Consider the following 19540-nt stretch of genomic DNA (forward strand, 5'->3'; position numbering starts at 1 on the left):
CCTAATCTTATCACTTTACTACCATGGTGACCTGTTGGTTCAAATTAACTCATTTTCATGGAGGGGCTTTTGGGACAGCTGTGAGGCTGCTGTGTTAGCTACAGGAAGTTGCAGACTGTCAAATTTCATTCAAATGTAAACCTCTAAATTTGGCTACCTGGCATTGCAGGATCCTGTTGTTTGCAGTATGCAAAATAAAAATTATATACCATCTCACTTGGTCAAAATTTATGGGCTTTTCGATATTAATTTCAATATTACTTCTGGAGAATTAGTATGGTGAGATGCAACTGCGTAAATATAATATCTTTATTGTTTTAATATATTTATTTATTTATTTTTGGCTCCATTGGGTCTTCGTTGCTGTGCATGGGCTTTCTCTATTTGTGGCGAGCCGGGGCTACTCTTTGCTGCGGTACGCAGGCTTCTCATTGCGGTGGCTTCTCTTTGTTGTGGAGCACGGGCTCCAGGCTCGCGGGCGTCAGCAGTTGTGGCGCATGAGCTCAGTCGCTCCGTGGAATGTGGGATCCTCCCAGACCAGGGCTCGAACCCTTGTCTCCTGCATTGGCAGGTGGACTCCCAACCACTGCACCACCAGGGAAGTCCCAAATATAATATCTTGAACAAGGTGAAAAGGAATGTGTTTTCCCTTCACATGAGCAATGATAACTAGTGCACATGTCGAAGGCTCATGTTTTAAGCTGTTCTTTCTCAGCCTATAAATTTGGGACACCAGCTCTAAAACCTATCCAGTGAAATCCTTCCCAGTCCCAACATAAGACCTTTAGATCTCATCTATGTTCTGTGAGACAAACTGAAGTTGTGTGTTATCATTGCTTTTTATATTACTTATCCATCTAAATATTTCCCAGGCCACCATAGAGAGCACAGCACTAAGTACAGCTATAAATAATTAAATGGAAATGTTTTATATCATGGTGGTGGGTCCTAAGAGTTTGTTAAAGTGGTCAAAATTCATCAAATTGTATGCTTAAAATTTGTGAATTTTATTATATGTAAATTATACCTTAATAAAGCTGACTTCCCCCACAAAAAATAGAATATCCACTGAAGGACTAAAGAGTGTGTGTGTGTGTGTGTGTGTGTGTGTGTGTGTATATATATATACATATACACACACACACACACATATATATGCAGGGTAGTTTTTTTTAATTTATTTATTTTTGGCTGTGTTGGGTCTTTGCTGCTGTGCGTGAGCTTTCTCTAGTTGCAGTGAGCGGGGGCTACTCTTCATTGTGGTGCACAGGCTTCTCATTGCAGTGGCTTCTCTTGTTTCAGAGCACAGGCTCTAGGCACGCGGGCTTCAGTAGCTGTGCCTCGTGGGCTCTACAGCACAGGCTCAGTAGTTGTGGTGCATGGGCTTAGTTGCTCCGCGGCATGTGGGATCTTCCCGGACCACGGACCGAACCCGTATCCCCTGCATTGGCAGGCGGATTCTTAACCACTGCCCGACCAGGGAAGCCCCCCAAGATAGTATTTACACACAGGGAAATACAAATCCCACTAGTTCTTTGAGAACTTTTATATAATTATATGATCTCTCTGAATGTCCCTAAGTCTCCTTTATACTAATATTTTAAACTATGATGTTTTCCGACTTCTATTTTCAAGTTATGAAAGCTCTTGGAAGGCAGTATGCTGTGGTAGTTAAGAAACAGGCTCTGGAATCAGAAAGATCCTTGTTTGATCCCACCCACCACCACTAACAACAACCCTACCTACAGGGGAACCCGAGTTATTCTTCTCTCTGTTTCAATTTCCTCATCAAGATGAAAATAGCATTACTTATCTTCTGGGGTGGTTGTGATAATTAAATGAGTTAGTAGATATAACACATTTGGTCATGTGCCTAATGGTGTGCTTATGAAATTACTACAAGTGCGTGCTTATGAATTTTATTTATAATCTAAATCTCTGCTGGAAAAAGTTGGCAGTCATAGAAAAATAAAAAGTTAAAAATAAAAGCTGCAGTGGTTAAAACAAGACAGTATCTACTTCTAGTTTTACTACTTAGGGATTTGACTCTGTTTCAGACAGTCAACAGTCTGGAGGTGGGGAGATAATACCCAAAACAAAATAGAATCCTGCATAAAATAAATTTTGCTAATTTGTTGGGCTGGCTGGAAGTAAGAGAAATCACCAAAGCTAGGGAGTTTGGGGCAGGGGGGGTTGGGTTGAAGGTTAGCATGGAAGGTGGGGAAAATGCTTGAGCAGAAGTAAGGACACAGAATGAAGAGAAGTTGATCACACCAAAAAGGCAGATTCCCCTAAGGAAGGGTGTTCAAATTAGCCTGATACATGAAGACTGGTTCTTGAGCTATTTTTGCCAAGATTGGGGAACCTTGGACAGGGAACCTGGAAGGGAGCTGCCTCCCAAGAAATATAAGCATAACTCTTCTGGAGAAGCACAACCTCAAGTTAGGAACCCAGAATTTCACAGATTTAGGTCAACCAGATATGAGTTTCAATCAAAGATCACCAAATGCACAAGGAAACAAGTCACTAAGAATGACAGTCAGCATAAACAATAAAGTTAAATTCTCAGGACTTCCAGATATTAGAACTACCAAATACAAAATAAATAATAACATAATACATAATGAACACTCAACAAAAGACCAAGCAATTTTTTTAAAAAATCAATGGAACTTCTAGAAATGAAAAAATATCTAATTATTGATACCAAAAAATTTCAATGTTTGTGTTAAACAGTAAATTAGCTACAGTTGAAGAAGGAATTAGTGAACTGGATGTAGAGCTGAAGAAATCTATACCTATCTATCCCAAAATATAGAACACAGAATCATGGATATAGAGGAAGTAACAAAAAGTTAAGAATATATAGGGGATAAAAGTAAAAGATTTAAAATACATCGAAGACCCAGAAGGAGAGAATACAGATAATACAGGCAAGGCAATATTTAAGGAGAGGATGGTTGAAACTTTTCTGAAAGACATGTACCCCCAGCCACATGAAGCACACCCTATACAAGCAGAACACATTTAAAAAATCTACCCCAAGGTAAAATGAGATGGACTTGAAAAACCATAAAGACAAAGGGAGTATATTAAAAAGGTAGGGGCTTCCCTGGTGGCGCAGTGGTTGAGAGTCCGCCTGCCGATGCAGGGGACTAGGGTTCGTGCCCCGATCCCGGAAGATCCCACATGCCGCGGAGCGGCTGGGCCCGCGAGCCATGGCCGCGGAGCCTGTGTGTCCAGAGCCTGTGCTCCGCAACGGGAGAGGCCACAGCAGTGAGAGGCCCGCGTACAGCAAAAAAAAAAAAAAAAAAAAAAGGTAGTCAGAAAAGAAAGAAAGATTGTTACAAAGAATAAGTTTAAGGTTAATAGCAAACTTCTCAACAGCAATCATGGAAGCCACAAGACAGTGGAGTGCTATCTTTAAAGTGCTGACAAAGGAATAACTGTAAAGTTATAATTATGAACCCCAAAATAGTATCTTTTAAGTACAGGGAAAAAGAAATTATATTTTCAGATAAATAAAAAACTGAAACAGTTTACCACTAACACCACCTACAGGGAAGGAATTTTCTAAAGGGTTATTTCAGAAGAAGGAAAATGGAATCTAGAAAAAGTTTGGAGGACAGATAAGCAAAGAAAATGATGAACATGTAAGTAAATCTAATATAGATTTACTTGATAAAATGATGATGAAAATAATTATGAAGTCTAATTTGTGGAGGTTTAATAAAAAGAAACAAGCTAAAATACAAGAAAATACATACTCGTGTAAATTAGGAGAGGAGCAATAAGAGTTAATGTCCTAAGGATTTTGTCTGTCAGTGGGAGGTTTAAGATACTGTTTGTAGGGACTTCCCTGGTGGCTCAGTGGTTAAGAATCCGCCTGTCAATGAGTGGGACACGGATTTGATCTGGGAAGATCCCACATACCGCGAGCAACTAAGCCCATGCGCCACAACTACTGAGCCTGCACTCCAGAGCCTGCAAGCCATAACTACTGAGCCTGCGTGCTGCAACTACTGAAGCCTGCACGCCTAGAGCCCGTGCTCCACAACAAAAGAAGCCACCGCAATGAGAAGCTCGTGCACTTCAGTGAAGAGTAGCCCATGCTCTCCACAACTAGAGGAAGCCTGCATACAGAAAGGAAGACCCAATGCAGCCAAAAATAAATAAAATAAAATAAATAAATTTTTTAAAAAGATACTGTTTTTCGTCTTTGTTAAATACGCAGGTAAAATTTTATGACTAACCATAAAGAATGGAAATAGAGTGTTTACTTTCCACAGCAGGTAAAGGGCAAAAGTATGCAGGAGAAACAAACACAAGAGGCTTCTTTTCATCAAATAATAAATAAAATCAACTAGGCTAGTAATTATGAAAGCTTTGTAGAGTCTTCAGGTATTAAAATTGGGTTGGGGTGGGAGGTACAGTGCTGGCAATTTCACAGTAATATGTAAAACTGGGCAGAAGAAGAAGGGATATAAGAAGACAGTTGGTGGCATTGGTGGTGGTAGATGCTGCAGGGGCTGTGTTGGCACAGACTGAGTTCTGTTCATGCCTCAGGCAGAGGCCAGAGCAGAGCCACAGCAGCTGATGAACCAGTGCATGGCTGACAGGTGCCGACACTTCTGTCCATCAGGTTGGGCATGTGCACTGCATCTCACAGAAGCCTTCCTCCTGGCCCCAGCCTTGGCCAGAGCAGTTTAAGGGAGCAGGCAGGGAGGAAAAGAGGCAAGAGAGCAACAAGACATCTCCCCAGGCAGCACCCAGGACAGCTACCGCCCTGCCACACCCTGCTTACCCAGTGAAGGAGGCTGAGGCAGAAGCCAGAAGGAATGGGCCCTGGCACAGGCCTCGGAGGAAAGACCCAGATGGACAGAGCTGGAAATCAGAGGGAAACACTGGATAACAGGGGCCCTGGCAACATGGGAAAATGTGCCCAAACACAAGTGCTTCTATAGTTAATCAGTAACTCCTTTCCTTCCCATATAAGAATCACAGTACCCTGACCTACACCCATCTCTGACCCCACATGCCCACGAGTTCCCTTCTGCCATTTGCCATTATTAATTTATTAGGGAGTTTGAGATTAGCAGAGGCAAACTATTATATATAGAATGGATAAACAACAAGGTCCTACTGTATAGCACAGGGAACTATATTCAATATCCTGTGATAAACCATAATGGAAAAGAATATAAAAAAAAAATATATATATATATATGCATAAATGAATCACTTTGCTGTACAGTACAAACTTATACAACATTATAAATCAACTATAGGTCAATAAATTAAATTTAACAAAAAAAGAAAGTGTTAACTTATTAAATAGGAAAACATGTTTAGAGGAATATATCATAGATTTGAAGAGACATAAAAATGCATCTGAGTGATAATAGCTAATACCTACATCCTCCTTACTCTAAGCCAGGAAATATTCTAAGTGCCTGACACATAAAATCACACTTAATCTTCATGTGCCCAAGATCATACAACTAACAAGAGGCAGAGCTGGGATTCAAACACACACTCTGGTTCCAGAGCCTTCACTCTCAAATACTGTGTTACTTCTGAACGATTGGAGGACATTTTGCCTGAAGAAGATACAATTCCAGTTTGGGACTATGGATGGAATGTTTGTACCCCACCCCTATAATTCATATGCTAAAGCCCTCACCACTGGAAGCAACCTAAGTGTCCATCAACAGATGAATGGATAAAGAAGATGTGGCACATATATACAATGGAATATTACTCAGCCATAAAAAGGAACAAAATTGAGTTATTTGTAGTGAGGTGGATGGACCTAGAGTCTGTCATACAGAGTGAAGTAAGTCAGAAAGAGAAAAACAAATACTGTATGCTAAGACATATATATGGAATCTAAAAATTTTTTTAAAAAGCCCTGATCCCCAGAGTGATGGTATTTGGAGATGGGGCCTTTGGGGAGGTAGTTAGGTCATGAGGGCAAAGCCCTCATGAATGGGATTGGTGCCCTTATAAGAAGAGACACATGGAAAAGATGATCTCTCTTTGTGCCACATGAAGACACAGTGAGAAGACAACCATCTGCAAGCCAGGATGAGGGCCCCCAGAGAACCCGACATACTTGCACCCTGATCTCAAACTTCCAGCCTCCAGAACTGGGAGAAATGTTTGTTGTTTAAGCCACCACATCTATGGTATTTGTTATAGCAGCCCAGACTGATTAAGACAGTTGAGAAATGATGGGTTATCTTCAGATATTTGAAGAGCTGTGTATGGAAGAAGGGTTTAACTTATTCTGTATGGACCAAGGAGATTAGAATTAAGAACATGACTCTTTTCAGCCTACTTTATCACAGCTGGAGGTCCCCAAAGAAGAAATAGGCTTTCTCAGAGGGTGCTGAGTTATCCACCACTATAGGCTAAATGCACCCAGGGCTAATAACATGGAGAGTATTTCAGCCTTGAGTGGTAGTTGAATGAGACTCTCTGTAAAATCTCTTCCAACTCTTGAGAGTCTGTAGGATTATTAGGGTCAAGACTAAGTGTTCAAATCCAAAGAACTAGATGTTGAGGACTCACCTTTTACAACAGCAACATTGTTCCTGGGCCTCTTGGAGCCAGAGCTTGCATTTGTATATCTTAAGACTTTACACACTTGGATACTCTTCCTTCAGCACTCAGCTTAAGCATCACCTCCTCCAGGATATGTCCCCCATCCCATCCCTAATACTGGCTCAGGTGTCCACCTCAACCCACCTTACTTCTACAATGCCACTTCTCACACTACACTGAATTATCTGTTTCATCATCAACCACTCCCTGTATTAGTGTCCTAGGGCTATAGTAACAAATTACCACAAATGGGATGCTTTAAAACAATAAAAATTTACCATCTCACCAATCTGGAGACTAGAGGTCCAAAATCAAGTTGTCGGCAGGCCAGGCTCCCTCAGAAGGCTTTAGGAGAGCATCCTTCTTTGCCTCTTCCTAGCTTCTGGTGGTTGCTGGCAAAGCTTAGCTTGAAGGTTGTAGCTCTCAGATTTCTGCCTCTTTCTTCAGACTGCCTTCTCCCCTCTGTGTGTGTGTGTCTCTGCGTGTCTCTCTCCTCTTCTTATAAGGACAACAATCATATTGGATTTAGGGCCCACAGTCCTCCAGGACGAACTCATTTTAATTTAACTAGTTTCATCTTCAAAACTTCTATTTCCAAATAAGTTCACATTCACAGGTTCTGGTAATTAGGACTTCAATATATCTTTTCAGGGGACATAATTCAACCGACAGCATCCCTCAACCTCCTATGCTCACTAAACTGCGGGATCTTTGATGCCTATTTTTATTCCACATATTTTTATTGTGTCTATGATGAATCACACTCTGTTCCAGACACTGAGAACAAGTCACAGTCAAGGTCTCTACCCTTAGTGAAGCTTCCATTCTACGTGGAGTCAGATAGCTTAAAAAGTGGCCATTCAATGTTAAAACCAAATACAAACATATTGTGTGTGCATGTATGTATGTATTTATATAAATCTTTGATATATATTTGATGAAGGATATTAACACAAACAGTAAAAAAAAAAAACAAAGGATAAATTATTTCATCTAGACTGTGCTTTTTGGCAAGTTTATCAGAATCAAGAACTTTGGATTCTCTCTGTCCCTTGTTTGTTTTCTGGTATTGTGTTCTTAACTCACATTTGACCCTCCTCTGAGCTAATCTCTCCTAAAATGTTTCTCAGTAGCAGAAAATAAAGTTTGTAAAATGTATTCCTAAGCATTTTTTAAGTTCAAACTTGTAACTAAAGAAGAAAACACTTGTGCCCCCTCTGTCTTCCAGGGCAGTGTCAGCTCTGTGCAGTCTCCGTTTGGCCCGATGCCAGGTGAGTATTGCAGTTCAGGGGGCAATTCCTTCCCTTTTGAGCTAAATCAGGCATTTAGGCTTCCATTCTTTCATAGCTGCCTTACAGCACTTTCAACATTTTGCAGCTTTAAAACATTTATTTTTAAAATGTAAAATCAGGGAAGGCAGACTTCATTCAGTCATTCCTGAATTTGGAACGCATTCTGTCCAGCATAAGCTTATTGGGCAAAAGCAATAGAAATTAAACCCTTGATACAGTTTTAAAATGTTTAAGATTCTGGCACTGTGGTCTGATAGATTCTGCACATGCTTCAGAACAGAAAGAGAGAGACCTGAGGGCAGGTGGAATAACCATTATTTATTGGTGCTTTCTATATGCCAGGAACTTAGTTAAGCATCTTACATTCATTTTAATACATATGTCTCTTTAAGTACTCCTGTTGGGATGGAATAGGAGAATTCTTAATAATAATTTGGAGCACTCTCATATGTGTGTGTATACACACATAGATACACACACACACACACACACACACACACACACATGTTCCTTCCAGATCCCAAACTCAGAAGGGCATATGGTTTCTCACTAATGTTGGTAATCTTCAGAGCTGGAAAAGGGAAAGGAATAAGAGTAGGAGACGATCCCACATATCTGAATGTCTCTATGCTGTGTTTCCCAATCATATTTATTGTCACTGGAATCTGGTTGTATCTGCTCCATTCTACAGAAGAAAATTTCTGCAGTCTCTACAGAAGAAAATTTCTGCAGCCTCTGTTATCATCTAGAATTCTTCTTCTTCTTCTTAGGGAGAAAAATACATGCTTAAAAAGCAAAGGGGTTTTTTCTCTGTGTTTTTTTTATTTGGAAATTGGATATACAGACATGAGATCCTGGAAGCCTTGTTTCCTTACTCTTCATTCTGTTCTCAGCCTTAACCACTACTGTGGATATAAATTCCTGGCATGAAACAAAACCTTATTTACTGATATTAATTTTCACTTGCACAGATGTTTTTTCTGGAGAATTATGCTCACGATGAAACCTCTAACTGCAGCTTTCAAATTCATGAGCAGATTAGAAGTTTGGGGCTATAGAATTTAAGATGAAAGTGGAGTGAGTGGAATTGTGCTTTAAGTTTCTACAGGGAATTTTGATTTCCTCTGAATGAATGAATAAATTCACATGTAATTGTTGAACACAGTATTATACGGCTGGTTTACAGAAAATGTGTAGGACAAGCTCTGCCCCCATGGAGCTTGCGGATGGATTGGAAAGAGGGCTGTAACTCAGGTGAGAGAGTATGGAGCATAATACGAAGTGCCACATCAGCTGGCAGGGGCCAAAGTGCTGTGTCTGGAGAGTCATGTATGACTGAGTCAGGGTAATAAGAAGGAGGGTCTTGATGAGTCTGTTTTCTCTCCCTGTGGAAGAGTAGGCAGGGTGGGCAGGGACAAAGCTCAGAAGCGGTCCACTGTGTTTGGGGAAGGTGAGAAAGACAAGCAACTGCATCATCCTCCCAGCTCAGCCTCTTTGTGACCTGAGGGAGTAGGTCTTAGCTAATTGGATCACACCCACCACCAGCTGGAAAAAAAAAAAAAAAATCAGTTTTACAGCCCTTGAGTCTGTGCTCCTCAACATGTTCTAAGTGGTGAAGGGTTTCCTGCTACAACTGAGCTACGAGATCAGAAAGTCTTTAACAAACACATCTCTTCTCCTCTGGGACTATTTCACCGGCCTTACCTTAAATGAGATTCTTCTCAGTTTCAGCCTCTCCAGGTTTCCACCAAGGGGAGCTTTCTGTGCCACGCATTCCCTTCTCACGCTTTCAGTGCCCAGGTGAGCTGAGTGAGACACTCAACGCGGCCACAAGAGGGCAGCAAATAACACCAGACTCATCAAAGCCAGAAAACATCTTTTGTGGTCCTCTAACTTTGCTTCACAGAAGCAAAGCAAGCAGCCATTTCTGGTGCCTAATAGGTGCAAGTCACGGCCAGTGTACAAAAAAATTAGAAGAAGAGTACAGCCTGCCTCTGATTTGGGGCGGGGTTATTGTCTCACCTTATCTAGAGATGCTGAGTCTCACATAACATGCCCCAGAAGCAGCCTCTTGTAAACGGCCCCGTATCTATGGGGATAGAGCTCAGAAGCTGTGAAAAAGATACTTCATTAGATGAAATGTAAATGCCAAGGGCTTCTTATTCTATCTCCTGAAGCCCAAAGAGATAGAATAAGCACAGCGCCTAGCACAGCACCTGGCACATTGAAGGTGCACAAGAAGTGAGAGACACTGAACAGTTATTGCTCCATCTAAAGTGAACTTATCCCCAAAGGCAGAGCGAACTTTAAGTGTATGAATTATTTGGGCTGGACCCGTTAAAAGAGGTAATGCCGCTATATTTAATGCCTTTCAAGACATTTATCTATTTAAATGTTGGCCTTGGTGTCAGGCCTGCGTTGGAAATACCATTTCACACGTGGAGAGACCTGGCTGCAACAGAGATGCCTTGACTTCCTCCAAGGAAACTTTTGCCCATTTGTTTTCCCCTTGGCAACAGGCTCACCAGTGATGTCAGGTTACTATGGTGTCAGGAGATCTCTCCCAACCGACTCGGACTTCCACAACAGTAAACAGTTCGCAAACGATGCCTGCACCCGAACTGTGGCGACGACTTTGCCTCTGAGTCCTCGGCAGGGCAGGGCCACCCGGCCCACCTGGACTCCTACTTCCCGGAGCTCTACGGGGACCACCGCCCCATGGCCCTGACCCCCAACAGCGGCTCCCTAGTCAGCGCCTCACCCCTGCCCCAGCTCCTGCCGCCTCCCTTCCCCAGCGAGCCCTCACGCTTCGTGCTGGTGAGTATGCAGGGGCTTAGTTTAGGGGGGTCACTAACGTCGGGGCTCCCGCGGCCCTGGCCAGCCCACGTGCTTAGCAACCAGGTCTGCTCGCCCCGGAGATGCCCCGGGAGGCTTCTCTGCGCCGCCCCGGGATATGCCAGGATCCACGCCCAGGGAGCCCTCCTCAAAGATCCGTGACAGCCACGCGGCAGGAAGCTCTATGTAGGGATTTGGGCGGGGACGACTGATAAAACAGGATATATATCCATTTTGTTAATACTCTACCGATTGTGCCCGATGTTTCCCCATTATTCCTCCCGTGCATAAGGAAAGAGCACTGAAGTTACCTCGCAGACAGCCAGGGCAGGCGCATCAGGACTCCTCTCGCCCTCCCCCTCCCTGCCTCCCCTCTCCCACGATATTTCTACCCTCTAGAACCTTGTTCTCTCGCAGTCCTTCCAGAGATGAGTTCATAAAGAAGAATACTAGTAACTTTCTTATACTGTAAAGCCCTCAACCACAAAGGCATGAATCTCTGGAGATGGGATTTTAGACAAAACAGGCCGTGGGAGAGTAGGAATTAACATTATTGAGTATCTACTACAGCCAGGAACTTTTATGTGCACTTGTTCATTTAATACTTGCAATAACTCAGGGTATAGTTATTAAAGCCCCATCTTACAGATGCACAAAGTGAAGTACTCAGAATCAGGAAGGTAGTAAGTGGCCCAGCCGTGAATCGAAGCCAAATCTTCCCAGCTCCAAGCCTATGAGGCTCTAACCCCTTGCTCACTGAGGGCAGGTAGCCTTCCTAGCCCACTCAGAAGCCCACTGTGTAGCTTAGGGTCTACTTCTTCCAGGAGTAAATGATGAAACACTGTCAAAATGTTCATTTTATTATCTTCACATTTAATGTTTTCTGGGGAAAGGACTCTCTCTCCACACACACACACACACACACACACACACACACACACAATCTAATTCTAGAGTAAGAAAGGAATTAAAACTCCCACGGCCGGGCCTCCCTGGTGGCGCAAGTGGTTGAGAGTCTGCCTGCCGATGCAGGGGATACGGGTTCGTGCCCCGGTCTGAGAGGATCCCATATGCCGCGGAGCGGCTGGGCCCGTGAGCCATGGCCGCTGAGCCTGCGCGTCCGGAGCCTGTGCTCCGCAACGGGAGAGGCCACAACAGTGAGAGGCCCGCATACCACAAAAAAAAAAAAAAAAAAAAAAAAAAAAAACTCCCACGGCCAATGTCAAACACCAGAGGGGAGAGCTGCCTGGTAGGGAGGCTTTGGACAGCAGAGGGAGGACACCTAGTCTGCTTTGGAAGACATGGGCCAGCAGCACCCTGTGTTGGGAAGGAAATCTGCCCACATCAGACAATCACCTAATGACTAACCCCAGTGATCTTTCCATCCTCCTCAGAGGGACTCGTGGGAGCAGACGGTGCCCGAAGGCCTCAGCCAACCAGACCCCGGCGCCCAGCACAGTCTGCCTCTCCCAGCTAGAGTCGGGGAGCACTGCCCAGCACAGGAGCTCCAGTTGGGCAGCCCCCCTAGCGGGTGTTCCGTCCTACTCTCTGCACACACTGGAGGATCTGTACCACGTGCAGGGGTACCCAACCCCATCCCCCTAGCCCTTCACCTCTTTCATGACAATGTCCAATGACCCACCACCCAAGGTGGGGCCCTTCTCCCGGGACGAGGGGGCAGACACCTCTGTCCTCCAGGACCCTTCTCCGTGGACCAAAGAAGATGGGAGGCTGGTATGGGGGGCATATGAGTGCCGCCAAGCTTACTGAGTATGCCAGAGGACTTCTGTGCTTTTCTTTAAGTCATTGTCTGTATTCACAGACTGTTGTGGTGTGGCGGCTCTTTCAGAACTGGATTTTCAGGATAAGCCATCGTGCCACCCTTGTTAATGGATGATGATGGCATTTATTTGTGATCCTCCCACTATAACCCCACTGAAACACACCACGATGTGAATTCAGTGTGTCAGGGACCATATTCTAGTTAGACAGCCTGACAGTGGGGTCTCTGGGGGAATTTAGTAACCCATTATGTTCTGTATCTTTTGTTATCTTTGAAGTATCATTTTTAGCACTGATAGTTTTTTCTTAAATTACATTAAAAACTTCATGCAGGGCTTCCCTGGTGGCGCAGTGGTTGAGAGTCCGCCTGCCGATGCAGGGGACACGGGTTCGTGCCCCGGTCTGGGAGGATCCCACATGCCGCGGAGCGGCTGGGCCCGTGAGCCATGGCCACTGAGCCTGCGCATCCGGAGCCTGTGCTCCGCAACGGGGGGAGGCCACAGCGGTGAGAGGCCCGCGTATCGCAAAAGAAAACCTTCGGGCCTCCCTGGTGGCGCAGTGGTTGAGAGTCCGCCTGCCGATGCAGGGGATACGGGTTCGTGCCCCGGTCTGGGAGGATCCCATATGCCGCGGAGCGGCTGGGCCCGTGAGCCATGGCCGCTGAGCCTGCGCATCCGGAGCCTGTGCTCCGCAACGGGAGAGGCCACAACAGTGAGAGGCCCGCGTACGGCAAAAAAAAAAAAAAGAAAGAAAACCTTCATGCAGATCATAAAACATACTGATTTCCCTGTCCAGTTTTTCTTAGTTATGAACTATGTGTGTTCTTCAATAAAAGAGAATGCATAGGATATAATATAGATTAGGGTGCATAACACAAAACTCATTTTATATCATGTGACTTTATAAAGTGTGAAGCATTATACGCATTTATCCCCTTACGGTGACTTGCAAATAACAATAACTTGCAAGTAACAAATGTGACACCACATATAAATGCTTTATTGTCATTAAAATGAGGTCAGGACATTATGGCTTCATAAATAGCATGGTTTTGACTCTGCACTAAAGCCCAGGATGTCCAAAAATCAGGCTAATCCAAAAAACCACAAAGACCAAAGACTTTCTTTGATCAATGGTAGCCTTAATTAAGCTAGACATTGTCTCTCTGATGGAATAAACCGACAGTTATCAGAATGCATTAGCAAAATGGACATTCTATGATCAAATAAGAATGCATGCATTGTAAGGAAAACACAGAGAGCAGTCCTGGGCTGTCGGCAAGAAACAACAGACTACAGAACACCAAGAAGCAAAGGGTCTTTGGAGAAGGACATGTTGTCAGGTCCTTTAACAACATGACCTTTGAAGAAAGACCTTGTTGATGGCTCACTGGTCAGAATTATATAGCTCTTACTATGTATAAATGAAGAAACTGACATTTGAAGCATCAATCTGTCTCATGTAAGTCTGACTGGTGTGGACTCCTTTGGCAATTAAATTCCTATAGTAATTCCCACCAAGCAGCGTGCCTGTCTGCAGGCCAAGCCCATCATAAACACCTTGCACGTACTTTAACTTTGCAAAGTGTGGGGCAAGGCTCACAGGTCACACCCACAGTCTTCCTCCTGTCTTCCTACCACCTTCCTTTCTTTATTCCCTTCACCACATTTTTCTGACCCATCGGGTCTTTCCCGATGCAGTGCTTTTTCCCTCCATCTCCCGGGGGTCCAAAGCCCCTCAATGCAGTCTCCATCGCATCCTCTGTGACAGGGTTCCGTGCTCTAAGTAGGAGTCTAGAAAGTCAAATACGGATATTAATTTGCATTTAGAAGTGAATAATGGATATTCCTCCTTCTCTAGGCCTTCAAGGGTATATTCTGGTTGAGCAAACACACACATAATTTATGGAGTTCTCACAGAAATACTTGAATAGGGGCCTTCTTTTACCTCACAACCTTCATCCCCCTCCTGGGACAGCATCCCTGGAGGAACAAACAAAGGAGCATTCGTGGTCCATAGCTGTTGGGCTGCACTCTCCCGGGTCCCCTGCCTACTCCTTCCCTCCCACCACTCCTTTTCACAACCTGATCTTTACTTTGCTCAATATTTGCTCTTCAATGGAAGGGGCCAGCTTCTACCATGGGAGAGAGCCACCCTTCTCAAGTCTGCTGAGACTGGAGACCTTAGTCCTGGTTGCCAGCACCTTCGGGAGAGCCATCTGTCATCCAGCCTCACTCATACCTGGACGGCAGGCCCCACATCAGAAGGAAGAGATCTGGCCCTCCCTGTAGACACAGGGTCTTCACAAGGAAAGATCTCAAAGTCACTTTTCTAGATTGGTTGTATAAATTTTATAATAATTACAGTCATCTACTGCTTACCATTTGTTACTAAGTAGCACATAACACAATAATCATAAGTTTATGTGTAAGTCATAAATATGCATTCCTATAACTTTAATTTTGGTTTAATTATAACACTAAAAGTTAGGCATGCTTATTTCTCTTAGTTTGCTATTGTCTATTCACCTATTATGTTCATCTTCTCACAACCTGAGGATGCACTGGCTCTCAGATAAGTAGAGCTCAGTGACCAGTGGTGTCTACATTCTTCTTAGAGCGTCCAAGCCCTTTCATAGTGTTTGGCAAATTTAATTTATAAAAAAGGAGACACACACAGGCCCATACTCTGTCTAGTACCCGTTTCAGTTCTCTAGTCTAAAGGATCAAGTGGAGTGGAGAAAATGGTGCTAATAATTCCAAATGGTAAATGACTTTTAAGAATTCTATTTAGCTTGACAGTGTTGCTATATTGCATATATTTTAATTTGGTTCTGTTTTATTGTTCTGAGAATTTACAATACTTTGTTAAAAAGTGAAACCAAGATATAAACTTATGCTAGGAAAATAAATTATATTTCCCTATCCCATTTCCCATTCAAGTACTCTCTATTTCCTACCTCATTCCAGGGACTAACTGCACCTTTATGTAATAATGCAGAATGCCAACATAAAGATTATACATTTTCTCCTCCCCCTCTCCTTCTTAAACCTGCTCTTCTCAGACTCACAGCTTTCCTGGGGAAGCCAGAGAAAATTTAAGTGTTCAGGTTCAAAACACCATTTCTTTTAGGTCCCTTAAGATTTAAAGTAAGCACAGATGGTGATGTCAAATTCAAGCTAAGAAATATCCCTAGAGAATAATGTCCAAAAAAAGTGGAAAGCAAAATTTTCCCATGCAAAAGCTAAAATATAGGCAATCACCCCATACATCACTAAAAACAGATACTATAGTATGTAGTTGAAACTGTTTGTACTTCTCTTACAATGCTATACAAACCTCAGAGAGAAGAAAACCACAGCTTTACCTCATTTATTTAATAACTGCTTTTAAATCAGCATTATGACTTGCTACAGCTCAGTTAATAATACAGTATGATGGCAAGGAGAAGACTTCAGTACTAGAGCACTGTACAGAAAATTCCACAAAGGAAAAAGAATTACTAATCCCAATAGTAAAATATATATTTGCAAACATACATATACACATATATATCTATATACATGTAAATGTAAACATATATAAAGGAATTACTAGTACCTCTGTGATCCCTTTTTTTTTTTTTTCTGCACTCGGGGCTCTCACTGCTGTGGCCTCTCCCGTTGTGGAGCACAGGCTCCAGACGCCCAGGCTCAGCGGCCATGGCTCACGGGCCCAGCCGCTCCGCGGCATGTGGGATCTTCCCGGACCGGGGCACGAACCCGTGTCCCCTGAATCGGCAGATGGACTCTCAACCACTGTGCCACCAGGGAAGCCCCTGTGATCCATTTTTAACATGTAAATCTAAATAATACATTCACAAGAAATAAAACATCAGGTATATTTAAAGAACTGAAACAACAATTGATGTCCAAGGTTTAAGTCACATTACGTTACAGTCATTCTACCAACCACACATCAAAATTATACTCTTTCTTTATGTTCAATCATTAGGTTCTGTCTAAGGTATCCTCATTGTTCAAAACAATATTACACTGTTCATCTTACACACCATATTTGATAACTACTGACTCTCGAGAGGTTAAGTGCAAAATCGTACACTCTGGCTAAAGAGGATTCTCTAACTAGACTCATCAAGGGAAGGACAGTTCTGTGCCCTCAGCACCTGGCTTAGTGTCCAGCAGGTTGTAGGTGCTCAGTAAATCTCTGTTAAGTTGAGGGAACATTATACCACAAAGATGAGTAACAACTTAGATCCCAACACTACGGGTGACAATTCTGATGTATAAGAAAGTCCTCACCATGCTTAGTATTTAACTTAGTCATACTCTTTGCAAATCATGACAGTACTGGCTATCGAGTTGTAGTGGTAATATATTTAAGACGACTGATTTCATATTTTTAAATGTCTTTAAGAAGGAAAATTACTGAACCTTTGAAGTAGCATAGAAAAATGTTTATATATTCATTTAGTATCTATGTAGACTATAAATATTGCTAAGAATTCTTATAAATAAAAGTTATTCAGTGTTTGGTATTATCTCTGGTGTGATTAAAACACATATGATAAATAGATCAGGAATTAGAATCCCTAACGATCAGGTTAAATAAATAATAAGAAAATCTTCTATAATTATTTGTAAATGATGACACCATGTTATATTTGATCTTTGCTATAAAAGTATCCTCTAATCATAATCTCTGATGATAAACGTGTGGGTTTGCAATATGTAATGTCATTGTCAGTATATTACAAGCCAAAAGGAAAAGAGAGAAAAAAAAATTTACAAGTTCCAAAAGGAAGAAAATGTGGACAAAACAAATAGTACCTAAGAATTAGCTTTTCAAATTGGGAAAATTGATAGCCATCCCTGCTAACCTTCTCTCTTAACCAAATCTCTTGAGTGGAAAATCTAAAAGTTTAAGGCTTAATAAATTAATTTAATCATAAATGAAATATCACTTATTTCTTAACGTTGATAATATATTCACAGGCTTTTATTACAGCAATCTTTATGCTTTTGTATGTCTCAAATGTTGCCTAATAAAAATGTCTTGGGAGGGTGGGAGGGAGGGAGATGCAAGAGGGAAGAGATATGGGGACATATGTATATGTATAACTGATTCACTTTGTTATAAAGCAGAAACTAACACACCATTGTAAAGCAATTATACTCCAATAAAGATGTTAAAAAAATGTCTTAAGTAAAAGATGAACTTTTCAAGCAGAATCTGATGGTATCTTCCTAATTTAAATGATAAACTATCAAATGCCCATTCCTTATGGAAGTCTCTTAAAGTAAAAACTTTGGATATATTTTATGGGAAGAGACTGACTTACCACAAATCATTAAATAACCTTCATCTAATAGTCTTCCTGGTCATTTTCATATGGACCAAACATTCACATTGGACCCAGTAAGTACTTGTTTCCTCCATGTTTTTGGAACTTGGTATTTCCCACAAGGTTTGGTAACAGTGTCCCACAGTCAAAATGACAAAAGAACTCTGCATTAATAAAGAGAATTTAGAGCCACAGTCAAATTTGGAGGGAATAAACTCCCTCCTTTTCTTCTACTGAAAGTCTTTTCATATTCATGTGTCACATGTGTCTAATTTAATAATGTCTCCTAAATATAATGTTCTGCAGTGTCATTTGCATACAAAAGCCTGCCAAAAAATTTCAGTTAAAATATTCAGTTTAAAACTCTTTTAAAAATGTATTCTATTCCCATTATTCTGGTGCTACAGGACTTTAAGAAGGCCAAAGACCAACTAAAGGGTTTCTGAGATCCATGGCTCAGAGATTTGAAATACTATAACATATGAAGAACTAGAGAAATTACAGATGGTGAACCTTAGAAAGACAAGGTTTGCAGTGGGGGTGGAAGGGGACATGATACCTTCTTCAGGCTTAGCCCTCGGCCTGGTCAGAGAAGATCATCAGTATACGCTTGTTGAATGAATGAATGAATGAACAAATGAATGAGCCAAATAGACCTGTAATGAAGGAGCAGTGGTGTGGACATGGGAGAACAGGTATTCCATGTTACTCAGCAAGCAGCTGATGACAGAAAGCAGGACTATCAGTCTGTATTTCTGGTGCTTGGTACCAGGCCTGGTACATAGATGGTGCTCAGCTAATATACCACATTGGATTTTGTCTCAGCCAACAATCATTATATTTAAAGCAGTCCAATAGGGGAACAGGCGTCCTGACACACGGTGAGCTCCCACATCCTCTATGGGCTGGCAGCTCAGCCAAGTGGCGGAGGGAGCCTGGGCCGGACAACGACCAGCAGGGATGTTGGAAAAACACTCCAAGTGTGTCTTAGTCCCTCAAAGATCCCTTCCAACATCCAAACATCTGGATCCTATGTTATATTTTGAAGCAAGTGAGCCTGTTAAAGGCCACAACATTTTTTCCACTCTTATTAAAAACCCCAAAGAGATGATCAGGACCTCAGGGCAAACACCTTGAAGGTGACCATGACCCCAGCAAGAAAGAAGAGTTTCCAGTCTGAGACACACAAACTGTCATTAGCCTAATTAGCAGCTTCCCCTCCCCTCCAGTCAGCCTCTTCTTGGGGTTCCGGTGACCCCAGTGTTTACAGACCACTCTCCAGTCAGTATCTGCACTGCCCCAGCCTCCCCACACACCCCGACAGTAGAGCAGACAGGACACGCTGTCCACAAGCACAACTCTGACAAGTGGGTTTGCATGTCTCACAGGCAATATTTTCCAGTGTCAGTCACAACGCACTGGTGGGTCATTAAATTATATTAGCGACTCCGAATCAACATAGATTTTTTCATGAATAGAATGAGATGGAAAAGATGGAATAGAAATTTTCAGGATATCTCTTATGCATAGGTGTACATTGTTCCATGAAAAGTTTGTTTTGTAAACATATATTGTTATAGATATAGTATGTGAACATGTAAAATGAATTTCCTTGTGTGGGTTGAAGTCCGAAAAGTTTGAAAGCCTCTGCTATAAAAGATCAGGAAGACAACAATGTTAA

General features: G+C 42.4%; 1 protein-coding gene across 1 annotated transcript in view; it reads left to right on the forward strand.

Moving 5' to 3' along the window:
• POU2AF2 (POU class 2 homeobox associating factor 2) overlaps positions 1 to 12503 on the forward strand; it is a 46606-nt gene extending 34103 nt beyond the window's left edge. Inside the window, 5 exon segments of the mRNA XM_060105244.1 lie at positions 7835 to 7877; positions 10418 to 10537; positions 10540 to 10715; positions 12128 to 12177; positions 12179 to 12503. Of these exon segments, the coding sequence (XP_059961227.1) occupies positions 7835 to 7877; positions 10418 to 10537; positions 10540 to 10715; positions 12128 to 12177; positions 12179 to 12503 (714 nt within the window).
• Positions 12504 to 19540: the final 7037 nt, after the last annotated feature.

The sequence above is a fragment of the Mesoplodon densirostris genome, chromosome 7 (genome assembly GCF_025265405.1).
Source record: "Mesoplodon densirostris isolate mMesDen1 chromosome 7, mMesDen1 primary haplotype, whole genome shotgun sequence".
Taxonomy (NCBI): Eukaryota; Metazoa; Chordata; class Mammalia; order Artiodactyla; family Ziphiidae; genus Mesoplodon; species Mesoplodon densirostris.